The 13,902-nt window shown below is 41.2% G+C and overlaps 1 protein-coding gene across 1 annotated transcript in view; it reads left to right on the forward strand.

Annotated features, from left to right (window-relative positions):
* Window positions 1-13,902, forward strand: part of ARHGEF28 (Rho guanine nucleotide exchange factor (GEF) 28) — a 217,976-nt gene that overhangs the window by 163,859 nt on the left and 40,215 nt on the right. Inside the window, exons 26-27 of the mRNA XM_006899033.1 lie at window positions 4,538-5,023; window positions 7,884-8,184. Coding sequence (XP_006899095.1) covers window positions 4,538-5,023; window positions 7,884-8,184 — 787 coding nt within the window. The remainder of the gene's footprint in view (window positions 1-4,537; window positions 5,024-7,883; window positions 8,185-13,902) is intronic.

Raw genomic sequence — 13,902 nt, forward strand, 5'->3', positions numbered from 1 at the left:
AGCCAGCCAGCCTCTATTAAGTGCCTTCTGTGTGCTGGTATGCTGTATGGATTGAACACACAGATAACTACACCCCAGAATCCACCTACAAACACTTCTCTATTTTTTCAAAGACAAAAACATCAAAATCGTGCTTTTTATAGGATTATAGAGTTTGAGGGTTCCTTACAATGTACACAAGAGAGGAGCTCAATGCATCCAATGGCTAACTGGCTTATTAAATAGCATTTTAAAGTGACTTTAGAAAACTAACGTTTGTATCCTAGGTCTCATTTAGATGATTGTTTAGAGGAGCACAGTTGTTGTTAGGTGCCGTTGAGTCAGCTGTGGTTCACAGTGACTCTGTAACAGCAGATCTGAACTTTGCCTAATCTGTGCCATCCTTGTTACAGTCACTGGGTCAATCCTGCTTGGTGAGGGTCTTCCTCTCATTCTTAAGGTGATAAATTCTTTCTTTTCAACAACCCCTGGAAGTGATTTGAGTTCCAAGTTTACAGACTATCCTAGAGCAATATTCTCAGGCAGTGGTCTTAGTTCTTCCAGTCTCGTCAGTCTGGGCTTGTTTGTTTCATTCCATTCTACCTGAGACTGTCATGTCCCTGGTCAGAACAGTTCATGATGGTAGCTGGGCATCCTCTACTTCTTCTCATCTCAAGTTACTAGTTCATGTGGACTTTTAATCCTTGAGACTAGTTTCTTTTTTGAGTCTTTGGTTTCCTTCTTCTTCTTTAGCTACAAATATGTGGAGAACAGCGTCCCTTTTCAGCAGGAAGTAGCTAAGCGAATACGCCATCCTGTTTTCCTTATGAATCATGGTGAAGTCTCTCTCAGGGAGGAGTGATAGAGAATGGCAAAGGACACACTGACAAAGGAGATTAATCAGAACTGGTTTTGACAAGCACTGTGGTAATGGGACAATTAAAACAGACTTTCAAGGGGGGAAAAAAAGAGGAATGAACTGAGGGGGGAGGGTAGAGAAAATAGTGCAACAATGAATGAATGAAATCCCAAAATCTCTGTAAATGTTCATTAAAATTAATAAAATTTAATTAAAAAACCAAACAAATATGCGGAGAACCATCGTTGTATTGGAAAGAGTTCATTAACTTTTGAGAGATGAAAACATTGAAACTTGAAACATTGAAAACACCCTAATTTAAACTATTTGGTCAGATACTCTCAAGTGTCTCATCTTTTCTTTTCAACCCTGAATTCAGCCCTGTGGGATTTGAGGTTCAGTTCAGAAAAGCCCAGTGATGTAAATGACTTGATTTTTGCAATGTATTTGATTAGAGAAACAAAAAGAAGATAGAATTGTATTGTAAGTTCACTTACACTAGTAAAAACTTTTGAGCTTATAGACTCTGAAAGATTTTTATTCATGGCGCCATCTCTTTTGAAGCTGAATCTCTTATGCATGATTGAAGGTTTTATGTAAGTGTTATTTTAATCAGATGAAAACGAACTTTGATTCCTGTATGAGGAGAGCAGAGTGAAAGAAAAGACGTGGAGCTGTTCCAGCAGAGTCAACTTAAAAGACTAGAGTTGGGGATTTCCCTCAACTTAAAAAGCAAGTGCTGTTCTCTGCCCTAAATAGAAATGCAAACTCTCGGAAGAAACATGTGTATCCCATCTTCAAATTCTATCTCCATACTAGGAGAAAAAGAGAACTTATCCTAAATGTTAAATAGATATAAAAAAATTACTTCATGTAAGCACTTAATTATGTTTATTGAACACATGTAGGTCATTTATCAAAACTTGTGGTAGTTTTTATATAAAATATTGAATTTTTGCTTACTTTATTCTAATGATGTCCTAAGATTGTTTGGGCCAAGTCACCAATGTCCAGAATGTTTTTATTATTATTATATTTAAAGAGTAACCAGTGGTTATTTTTAATGATAACTGTATTTTTTCTGATACCTTCTAAAATGCCATTAATCAAATATTTAGGTAAAATGTAAAACTTCTCATATTTTCTAGTTAAAAAAATAATTTCTTTCAAAAGTCTCAGTGAATATGTTTCTATTCCTAATTATAAATGCCAAGATTTATTGTAGTTATAACTTAAAAATATCAGAAATTGATTATTTAACCACACAACAACAAAATTCTAATGATCACATCTCTATCTCCTCAGAATTGTTTAAATGAACAGTTTAAATTTTGAAGAAGAAAATGTGACATTGTCCCTAAGAGAACAATGATTTCACATACAGTTACAACACACACAGACACACTCACACATACCTAGCAGACACACTCACACATACCTAGCATGTTTCCATTTTCAGTTCGTCCCTTGTACACTTTTTTATACTTCAAGTAGAAACTTCTAAAATTAAAAGCATCTAAGAGCTTTCATTGAGATTTTTTATTTTCTAGAATCCCTTCAAAATTTGACAATTATATCCTGTGATGTTGCCAAGCTTTGCATAGGCAGAAACCATAATTCATAATGTATTTTAAATCTAGTTGGTAGTGTCCTCTGTGCCGTAATATTTCTATTTTCCCTTAATCATCTGAGCATCTTATTAACCATATTCTAACCAATGAACAGCAACTTAGTGTTTTATGTATGACTTTCTTGCAACACAGAGAAATATTAGTAGCCAGACAAGCCTGAGCCACTTTTGTGTCTTCTAAAAATAGTGATATCTGCTGTTCTTGGAGATATTATATAAAAGTTATTCGACAAAAGACACTGAATGGTTGATTTGGAAAGCACTGTGATTTAAAAAAATTCTCATTTAGGGACTCACATAAAGATACAACTGTTGTTCGGCACCATTGAGTCAATCTCAACTCATAGTGACCCTAGATGGAGTAAGATAGAAACACCGTCGGCTCCTCTGCCAGCCTCACACAGTTGTTGCCGTGTTTGAACCCATTGTTGCACTACGGTACCAATTCCTCTTGCTAAGCATTTCTCTCTTTTGCTGACCCTTTACTTTTATTAAGTATAATGCCCTTCTCCAGGGACTGGTCCCTGCTGGTAACATTTCAAACTAGGTGAGATCAAGTCCTACCATCCTTGCTTCAAAGGAGCATTCCGGCTCTATTTCCAAGACATGCTTGTTCTTCTGACAACCCACGGTTGTTAGTATTTTTTTCCCCAGCACCATAATTCAAATGTATCAATTATTTTTTAAGTCTTTCTTATTCATTATCCAGCCTTTTCATGCATAAGACAACTGAAAATACCATAGTTTGGGTCAGGTGCACCTTAGTTTCAAAGTGATAACTATACTTTTTAACTCCTAAAAGACATCTTTTGTAGCAGTTTTGTCCATTAAATAGATTTATTGAAACCTAACTAGGGAGGATAGAAGGAGGATTGACGCCTTTGAGCTGTGGTGCTGGAGAAGAGTATTGAATGTACCATGGACTGCCAAGAAAACAAACAGATTCATCCTAGAGAGGGTTAAACCAGGCTGCTCCTTGGAGGCAAGGATTCTGGGGCTTCGACTGACATACTTTGGACATGTTGTAAGGAGAGACAGGTCTTTGGAGAGGGACATCATGCTTGGTAGGGTAGAGGGACAGCGCAGGAGGGGAAGACATGAGGTGGATTGATTCAGTGACTGGGGTAATCGGGATGGGTGTGTCAGAGGCAATGCAATTGGCACAGGACAGAGCAGGGTTTAGGGCTGTTGTACATAAGGTCGCTATGAGTCGCAAATGACTGGACGGCACACAACAACAACAATACTAAGTTTCTATAAATTCTTAAATTCTCATGAATTACTGACTGAAGAGACCTCAGCAAGAGAAGGAATGCAAAATCTTGAAAATTTATCTCCTAAGTTTATATTCAGAACACTTGCTTAAATAATATCTAACAACCCTCAGTAAATCACATTTCTCAAAACAGCCTAAGTGTTGCCTTTGTGCTTCATTCTGTTCTGTATAAACTGTCAAGTCTCCTCAGCAGGAAAACCCATGGGTAAGCACTCCACTGTCAACTGAGAGCTTGATGCTTTGAGTTCAGCCCAAGAGATCTCATGTATGTTGGGTGTGTTATCAGGAGGGGATAGTCACTGGAATGGGACATGATGCTTGGAAAAGTGGAGGGTCAGCAAAGAAAGGAAAGAAAGACCCACAAGAAGGTGAATTGACACAGTAACTATAACATAAGGTTTTATATGTGGAGTTGCTATGGGTCAGCATCAAATCCATGGCACCAAAAACAGCACAAAGGTGTCTCTGAAGAAAAGCCTGGCAATTGCCTTCTGGAAAAATACAACACAAAACCCAAGCCTTTGAGCATAGTTCTGTTGTGACACATGGGGATGGGGGAGTGACTATAACTTGACAGCAAAGGCCAGCTGTTTAACTGGTGATCAGTAAGGGAACGGGGTCAAATTGATTTGAAGTGCAGAAGTTGGTCTTTGGAGGAAGTATAGAAAAAAATAAGTATAGCAACTTTAAAGAAGAGAATCTGGTCATGGGTTTTATGTTTAGAGATCACTGCAGACCCAAGCGTGAGCAATGTGGACGACCTTGACTTTGGTCTTCTCCTTTCCTCTAACAGGCCGCCCTGACCATTCAGGACAGCCACATTGAGATCCACAAGCTGGTTCTCCAGCAGCAGGAGAGCTTGTGTGCGGGCCACCCTCTCCGAGGCAGCCTGCTGCAGGACCAGGAGAGGTCCCGCAACCTGGAGAAGCAGCGCGAGGAGCTGGCCAACATCCACACGCTCCAACACCAGTTCCAGCAGGAGCAGCGGCGCTGGCACCGCAGGTGCGACCAGCAGCAGCGGGAGCAGGAGGCCAAGGAGAGCTGGCTGCAGGAGCGGGAGCGCAGGTGCCAGTCGCAGGAGGAGCTGCTGCTGAAGAGCCGAGGGGAGCTGGCGCATCAGCTCCAGGAGTACCAGCAGAACGTGGAGCTGCTGCGGGAGGGCCAGCGGCTGGTGGAGAAGGAGCGGGAGAAGATGCGGACCCAGCAGAGGCTGCTGTGCCACTGGAAGCACAGCCGGCAGAGCAGCCTCCCCGCGGCCTTCGCTCCGGGCAGCAAGGAGGTGTGTGTGTGTGGACTGAGTTCAGCAGCAGCTTCTCACCCACAAGACAGTCTCTGTGGTTCCTGAGGCTTTCCCCCAACTAGTAGTCTTTTGTGCCTCTTGTGTAAGAGTTCCCAGGACTGACTTTCCCCACCTGTAGGTGGCAGAAGCTGGGAACTTCGAGAGAAGGTGCAGATGTATCTTGAGTTAAAATGTGGGAAGTTTAAAGGCTTACTTGCCCCTATTGGGTCCTGGGACACCTAGGGGTAAGAAGCTGTGTTACAAAACCAAAGGTATAACGGTCCAATCCATCAGCTGCTCTGTGGGAGAAGATGGACAATTTCCACCCCAACTCCCCGTGCAAACTGCCTCTAAAAACCTGTTGGGAGGATCAGCTATGGGTCGATTCTGACTCGACACAACAAGCACAACAACAGGGAGAAACAGAGAGTGGAGATGGTCTAGTAAATAAAGTAGGGATGGTTTTGTCTTGAGGCACATTTGTATGAGTTTATGTTTTTTCCTCCAGTTGAGGATCCACTTTATACAGCCTTTTGTAGAGTTTCACAACTGCCTTTGAAAGCTGTAGGAGTTATGGGTCCATTCCGACTTGAGGGTAGGTAGACAACAACATGTTGCTGAAATTAGATGCCATCAAGCCGACTATGCCTTACATTTACCCTGTGAACAGCAGGTTTGAACCGTGCACTAATCTTGCACCATTCTCATAGTCTGCGTAGTTGTACTCTTTCAGTGGATCAGTCATCTTTTCCTATGAAGGGTAGACACTGAATTTAGCAAGTTGTCGTAATTATCTAGTACTATGTGGTGCTGGAGAAGAGTATTGAATATACTTTGGACTGCTAAGAAAATGAATAGGTTCATCCTGGAAAAGGTTAAACCAGGTTGCTCCTTGGAGGCAAGGATTCTGAGACTTTTTCTGACATACTTTGGACATGTTGCATGGAGGGACCAGTCCTTGGAGAGGGACATCATGCTTAGGAGGGTGCAGAGGAAGACCCTCTATGAGGTGGATCAATGCAGTGACCAGGGTAATGGGGGTAGGTATGTCAGAGACAGTGGAATTGACACAGGATAGAGCAGGATTTAGGGCTGTTGTACATAGGGTCGCTATGAGTCACAGGCAGTCGATGGCACATAGCAACAACAACAACAACGTAACAGAAATACCCCAAGTGTATGGCTTTAACAAACAGTTTAGGAGGCTAGTACTTCACATTAAGGGAGGCAGCTGTCAGGGAAGACCCCTCTCTTTTGAGTATGGAGTGACGTCTTGGTTTACTTCAGCATCTTTAGGCCTGGTGTCCCTGGAGATTCTTTATATGTCTTGACCTTCTCTAGCATCAAGAAGGCTCCTCTGAAGAGATTCAAGTTCAAAAAGGTGAACCCCACTCCTGGCAATTCTGCCTGGGAGATACTTTCTTCCTCTTTCTTCTCTAGTGATAAGATGCTTCATTCACCTCACATACTTGGGGTGTGCTTTTAGGAGAGGCTATTCCTTGGAGAGGTATATCATGCTGAGAAAGAGGTGTGTGTGGGGGGGGGTTGGGGGGAGTGTCAGTAAAGGAAATGAAGACTCAACCAGATAGACTGACATACAGACCACTGCAATAGGCACAAGTATGTCAGAGATGATGAGGATGGCACAGGATAGGACAGGGTCACTTTCATAGGGTCACTTGGAGTTACACTCAGCTTGATGGTACCTAACAATATCTCCAGTGAGATAAAAGATATTACAGGGCACACACTAGGGGAACTCTCCTCAGATGGAGTAGGGCTGTGATGAGATTAAGGAGTGTTGCATTCTGCTCCTAATCCTTTTACAACTACTGGTTTATCAGATCATCCAGGATCATTATGTAGCTTCCACATCATATTGTTGTTATTGTTGTGTTTCCTAGAATTGGAACTGACCCTCCAGCAGGTTTTTGGAAACAGTAAATTACAAAGGAGGAGACTGCCCATCTTTCTCCCTCAGAGCAGCTGGTGGGTTCAAACATTGTGCCTTTTGAATTGCACCTCAGCTTCTTACCACTTAGTCACCAGAACTGTATTACATACATATGTTTTTCTGGGACATAATTAAATCCATGACACAGTATAATATTATTCAGCTATTCCAAGTATAAGAAGTCCTGCTGGCATGGTCGGGTAAGCTCGGAGCTTCAAAGGTCAAGTGTTTGAATGTACTAGCAGCTCTGTAGGAGAAAGACAGGGAGACAGCCTGCTCGCATGAGCCTCCAAAGCCTATGGGGAAGTTCTCCTACATCCTATGAGGCCACTAAGTATCTAAATTCATTCAACAGCAGTGAGCTTGGTTTGGGTTTTGGGGATTCTGAGCTTATTCTTCTGGTAAATTTGAAGTTGTTGTATACCATAGAGTTGGATCCGATCCATAGCTGACTTTCTGGCAGGTTTACAGAGGTGGTTAATCACACAGGAAGAGGTTGTCCATCCTTCCCCCAGGGAACAGCTGGTGGATTTGAACCGCTTTCCTTCAGGGTTGCAGTCCAGATTCTTTTCAATACCAATTTCGCTAGAAGATGCTAACTTAAGTTATATTTAAATTATTCATGACCACAAAAGGTTTCAGGATGCTGTGCTCCTTTGGCGTCCTCTCTGACTATGCTTGACTCACCCCTTTTTTCCCCAGGAGCTTGAGTCCTCAGCTTCTCCTCAGAATAAGAAAGAACAATTAACTGCCTCTGAAAACCTGCCTGAGGGTCAGCTATGGGTTGGTTCTGACTTGACTGTACACAACAACAACAAAACAACAAAGTCTTTTAGATGTAAATAATGTATGAACATTATGAAAGTAACCAGAGAAATGATACTTTTTCTGTATTTCCTTATACAGATAATGGACCTTAATCGCTCTGAGAGCTTATGTCATAAAAATTCGTTCTTCATGAATGAAGCTTTGGTACAAATATCACATAACACTTCCAACAGACCAAATCTGTCTGATGCCCATCAGAATGCCATTGGCCTCTGCGACCTATCTAACTCTGATTTGGTAAGGACTAGTGGAAATCAGGGAGACCACAAGATGGACTCTTCTCAGCCCTTGGATGGTACCCAGGAACTGTGGACAGCCCCTGGGCCCTGTCATCAGATACCTCCTCTCCACAGAAGCAGCAAGGATCCTTGTCAAAATGGTAATTAATACTTTAAACATCACCTGTGGAATTTCTCTGAGTGGTGGGATCTTTAGAGCAATCCCAAATGAGCCCGAGATGGGGAATAAATTGTGCTGATAACACTGGGATTTGTAGCACAAATTTTTCTTTGGGGAAGAAAGTATCTATACACCTAGGCCATGGTTGGAGGGCTGAGAGGAGGCTTCCAAGATGTGGGAGCCAGGCAGAGCTTACCGGTCTACCGTTAAATGATAACATTTCCTTATGAGTGAAGCAACCTGATACTTCTTTTTTCCTCCTGTAAATCCTCTCATCGCTCCCCAATCCTGGGACTGGTATTCATTGACTCAAAATTGAAATATATAGATAGGATTTGTGGTGGGACTTTATTGCCTATCAGAACAATTTCCTGTAATGTTAGTGGGGTCTTCTGTACTGCTATTAAACACCTCAAATGAAACTGTTAATGGAATTTGTCATTGTAGAAAAAGGTGTTGTGTCTCCACTAAGTCCCTTGTAATAACACAATTTACTAATCCCATTAAAGCGTTGGCCAAACAGAAATGAATGGCAGCTTGAATTACCAGCTCCACGTGAATCCAAATGATTTAAATCTGTGTCTCTTATAAAATGTTTTCTGTGGGCTATGAGGTAGGGAATGAGAAGAACTTGAAACCTCTCCACCAGAAAAACAGATGGCATGCAGCAGAGTAAGCAAATGGCTGGCCACATGGAAGTAAAATAAATCACCCACAGCAAAATGTTTCTGAAACAAAAAAAAAAAAAACAAGCAGTCAGGTATAGATTTGCAGGACTGGACACAGATTTGGTTCCATGTTTAATAGATAGTCTTACATTGTCAGTTGAAGGGATATTTTCCAACTCAAAGTATTCAGCATCTCCTGTTGTTGCTGTTGTTATTGTTAAATGCCATTAAGTCAATTCCCGCACATAGCAACCCTGTGTACAACAGGAGAAATCACGACCTACGTCTGTGCAATTTCCAATGCTTCCTGCCAGTTGAATTATTACCAATTTGAAGCATGTTGATTCTTAGCCATGGATAATCCTCTTTATCATTTAGTCACTGTGTCAATCTTTAGCACGTGGGAAAGAACAGAACAGTGTTTTCTTTTAAACCATTTCAAAACTCTCAAACTCAGTGCTGTCTAGTTGGAACATACTAACTGCTGAGCCTCCTGTGGGTTTTTAGATGCTGTGAAACACTTGGGACAAGACTGACCAGCTTTCTCCCTAGGAGCCACTGGTAGATTCGAATTTCCAGAGAGACACAGCCATTCATTTCAAAGGTTTGTTAGATAAAAGTGGAACTATAAGAATAGGTGCCTGGGATTTAGGAAAAGTAGAGTCCAGCAGAATTGAAAAAATGTTAACCATTTTAGTATATTATCTTTCAAATGTCATGCTCTGGAGAGCACATCCAGAAAGCCTCCCCCACCCCCCACCCCCGGGATGTGTTGTCAATGTATCAACATGCTATTTATGGTGATTCCTGTATTTGTGTCGGTGAGGTTTAACATGCTGACTTTGGTATAACTCAAAAACTCTGTTTGAGTTAAACCACACTCAGCTTTTGTTTTAAAGAAGTTGTGCCTCTCCAATCTTTTCCTATCAACTTATGCTTTAAAGTAGGAAGCTTTTAAACATTTGGCAGTGTACTTGCAGTAGATAGAACTGTGGTAAGGAAATAAACAGTGATAACATACAATAGCAATCTCTCCACATGTAAAGAATTAGATCGAGCCAAGGGAAATGTGTGTGCACTTATGCTTAAGACATTGTATGTCCAGTGTTGGCAGAGGAAACCTGAGACCTGGGCAAAAGAGAGAAAGACCAACTGAGCTTGAATTTCCCAGGAGCATCTTAATGTGTAAAAATAGGGATTGGAGCAGAAATGTACTGGGCACTGTTATCCTTGGGATTTTGTGACTTTGGAGCTAGTCAAAAAGCTCTGTTTGTGTTTGTTTATTTAGGCATGAGAAGCAATTTCTGAGGAGAGGGGAGGAAAAGCCAGGGATTAGGAAATGGAATGAAAATTCGATATATATTCTAAAGAGAGTGGTCAGGAGCTGATAATATTGTTCAAACCACCCCAGAGCCTTTACAACCCTTATCAATTGCAAGTAACAATAAGTAAGCGCCCGGAGTAGGCCTGTGAGCTCCTGGGGCTGGCAGTGCATGAAGCAGGGGACGCTGGCAGGCGCAGGCCCCAGAGCACTCAGACGTGCAGGGGAGAGTCCGTGTGCTGGAAATCTAGTACCGGTGTTTTCTCTTTTCTCTTCCTCCTGAATGTTTGAGTGCTTGGTCATCAGTGGGCACTACTGACAATACCTGCATTTCACAATTTCCTACATTTGGAGGACATTATGCTGAGTGAAATAATCTCAGTCACAAAAGGCCAAATACTGCATAGTGCCACTGTTGTAAAACGACCTGACATTGGAGTTGGGAGGAGACTGAGAAAGAGGGGGTAAATTATGTATACTCCATTGAAACAGATGAGGTAGAAAACATTTATTATAACACGAATAATATAAGCATACTTTTCCTACTTCTTATAATTCTCATTTCTATTAATCATCCTACCTCTTTCTACCCTCTGAGAAATGCTGCTCTTTTGACCTTTTATGATTGGTTATTCTAAGTAGTGAGCACCTGCTTGTTATTATTGGTCAGGTTGCTCCTTGGAAGCAAAAATTTTGTAACTTCATCTTACATACTTTGTACATGTTGCCCGAAGGGACCAGTCCTTGGAGAAGGACATCATGCTTGGAAGCATGGAGAAACAGGAGAGGAAGAATCCAGATGAGATGGAATTTACACAGGGACTTGGCAGTAGAGGCAGTTGTGTCAGAGACAATGAGATTGGCTCAGGATAGGGCAGAGCTCAGAGCTATTGCTCATAGGGTTACTGTGAGTCTTAATTGACTGGACATCACATAACAATTATAGGCCTATCTATTGTTTGACCAGAAGTTGAGCAATAAGGCTAAGGTTTGTTCCAGATTCAAAGGGTGACAAAGGGCATCGTTTAAGGGATTTTACCAGTCTCAGTAGGACCAATAATCTGAGTCTTTTTTAAGTATTTCTTTAGTTTTGTTTATTTTTAACTCTCTCCCCCACTCTATCCAGGAACTTCTGCTGTGATTCCTCTTCGAGTGGGGCATGATGGTAGCTGGGCACCATCTAGATCTTCTGGTTTCAGGATACCAGAAGTGGAAGTTATAGTCGTTCATTAGCCCTTTGGTTGAATCAATTTGTTTAACTGTTATACTGAGGAGAATGGGACTCCCAGAACACTTGATTGTGCTTATGCAAAACCTATCCTTGGACCAGGAGGCAGTGGTCAGAACAGAGCAAGGAAACATAGCATGGTTCAAAATTGGGAAGGGTCTGTGTCAAGGATGTGCCCTATCTCCATATCTTTTCAATCTATATGCAGAACAGATTATCTGGGAAGCTGGGTGCTATGAGGAGAAGTGTGGCATCAGGATTGGAAGTAGACTCATCAACAGTCTGCATTATGCAGATAATACAACCCTGCTTGCTGAAACTGAGGAGGACCTGAAGTGCTTGCTGCAGAAGGTCAAGAACTGCCACCTTCAATATGGATTGAAGTTCAACGTCAAGAAACCAGATTCTCACCACTGGGATGATTGCCAGCATCACGATAGATGGTAAAGAGATGGTGAAGAGCTTGAGATTATTGACATCTTCAGTTTGCTTGACTCTTGGTACCAGCAACCAGGAAATCAAAAAACAAATTGATTTGGGAAAACCTGCTGTCAGAGACCTCTCCAAAGTACTGAAGAGCAGCAACATCAGTCTGGAGACAAAGGGGTGCCTGATCCAGGCCATGGTCTTTGCAATTACTTGTTATGCATCAGAGAGCTGGAGGAGACTAGGGAGGATAGAAGGAGAATTGATGCCTTTGGGCTGTGGTATTGGAGAAGAGTATTGAATATACCATGGACTGCTAGAAGAACAAACAAGTTTGTCCTGGAGAGGGTGAAACCAGGCTGCTCCTTGGAGGCAAGGATTCTGAAGCTTCATCTGACATACTTTGGACATGTTGCAAGGTGGGATCAGTCCTTGGAGAGGGGCATCATACTCGAGAGGGTGGAGGGACAGCACAGGAGAGGAAGACCCTTGATGCAATGGATTGATTCAGTGACTGGGATAATGGGGATAGGTGTGTCAGAGACAATAAGACTGGCAAGGGGTAGAGCAGGATTTAAGGCTGTTGTACATAGGGTTGTTATGAGTCACAGATGACTTGATGGCACATAACAACAACAACAACAACTATTATATTGGTATAAAGTAAGGCATTTTGTGATGCCTAGAACAATTTCTACAATCAAGGGTGACAATTTTTGTTTGTTTCAGGGCCTCTCCCTTTTAAAAATTGTTATTTGGAAAATATTTCTAAATGCATTGAATTGTGACCAACTCTTCTTTGGGCTTAAGCAACTTCAATGTTTTCCACAAGACAACTTCTCTTTAGAATGTTGATTTCTTTGATGTTGCCCAATAATAGTAACGTTGCCATCAGTTTGTGAATATTTTTTAAAGGAGAACTTTGCTATCTAGTTTTGTAAGTTATTTTATGAACACAATTCTTGGATGTTTGAATGCTATTCCAAAGATATATTTTATTTTCATTATAGTAGAACAGGATGTTTAAGAATTTTATCTGTCCTCCTTTATGGGACACCAGCCAAAATAACAGAAAATTTGAATTTCTTTAAACAATAAAGTCTCTGAAGAACAATAGCTCTGTCATTGTTCTTATGAAATACTCAACTGCCTTAGTTCTCTTAAAGGCAGTGACTCAAAGACTAAAACCATTTTATTCATGTGATTGTGATTTCTCTTAGCTTTAGAATTCTTGAGATTTCTATAGCTCATGATGTTTGCCTTTTTTATTATCCAGTAGAGAAAATACTTCATGTTGTGAAAATCTGAACTCTTCTTAGTTTTCACTCAGTTATCTTTTCTGTATCTAAGGTTTGAAGGTTAACTAAAAAGTTTGCTTCAATTCTGTTAAACATTTAAGAGTTTGCCATGCATGTGATATAATTTAAATAAAAATAAATTGACTCAAATCCAGATCATTTATGTATAAGCATAGATATGTAAGAGAGGTTTGGTGGGTAAAGACAAAAGAACAAACAGGTGACGTCCTGGAGGAGGTGCAACCAGAATGCTCTGTGGAGGCAAAGATGATAAAGCTTCATCTCACATACTCTGAGCTTCTTGCTAAGAAAGGCTATGCCTTGGGGAGGGACATCATGCTTAGAAAGGCAGAGAGATGGTGAAGGAGAGGAAGACTCTCAACCAGGTGGATTGACACAGTGACTGCAACAATGGGCTTCAGTGTTTCAGAGCTTGCGAGGAAGGCATAAGACATCTTGTTTTTAGAAATGTAAAGTGTTGTGCTGTGAATACAAAGGCATGTAGTTTGAATCTACTAGTTTCATGGTAAAAGAAGGGAAATTTCCTCCAATTTGATGTAAAATAGATCATTCAGGAAGAGAAGTCTTTATGAAGAGGAGTGTGGCATCAAGATTGGAGGAATTTTAACAACCTACAAAATACAGATGACACAAACTTGTTTGCTGAAACTGAGGAAGACCTGAAGAACTTGCTGCAAAAGGTCAAGGAATGTAGTCTTCACTATGGATTAAAGCTCAACATCAAGAAGACAAAGAT

This window comes from Elephantulus edwardii, unplaced genomic scaffold (assembly GCF_000299155.1).
Source record: "Elephantulus edwardii isolate Elephantulus edwardi_28Jun2011 unplaced genomic scaffold, EleEdw1.0 scaffold00244, whole genome shotgun sequence".
Lineage (NCBI taxonomy): Eukaryota > Metazoa > Chordata > Mammalia > Macroscelidea > Macroscelididae > Elephantulus > Elephantulus edwardii.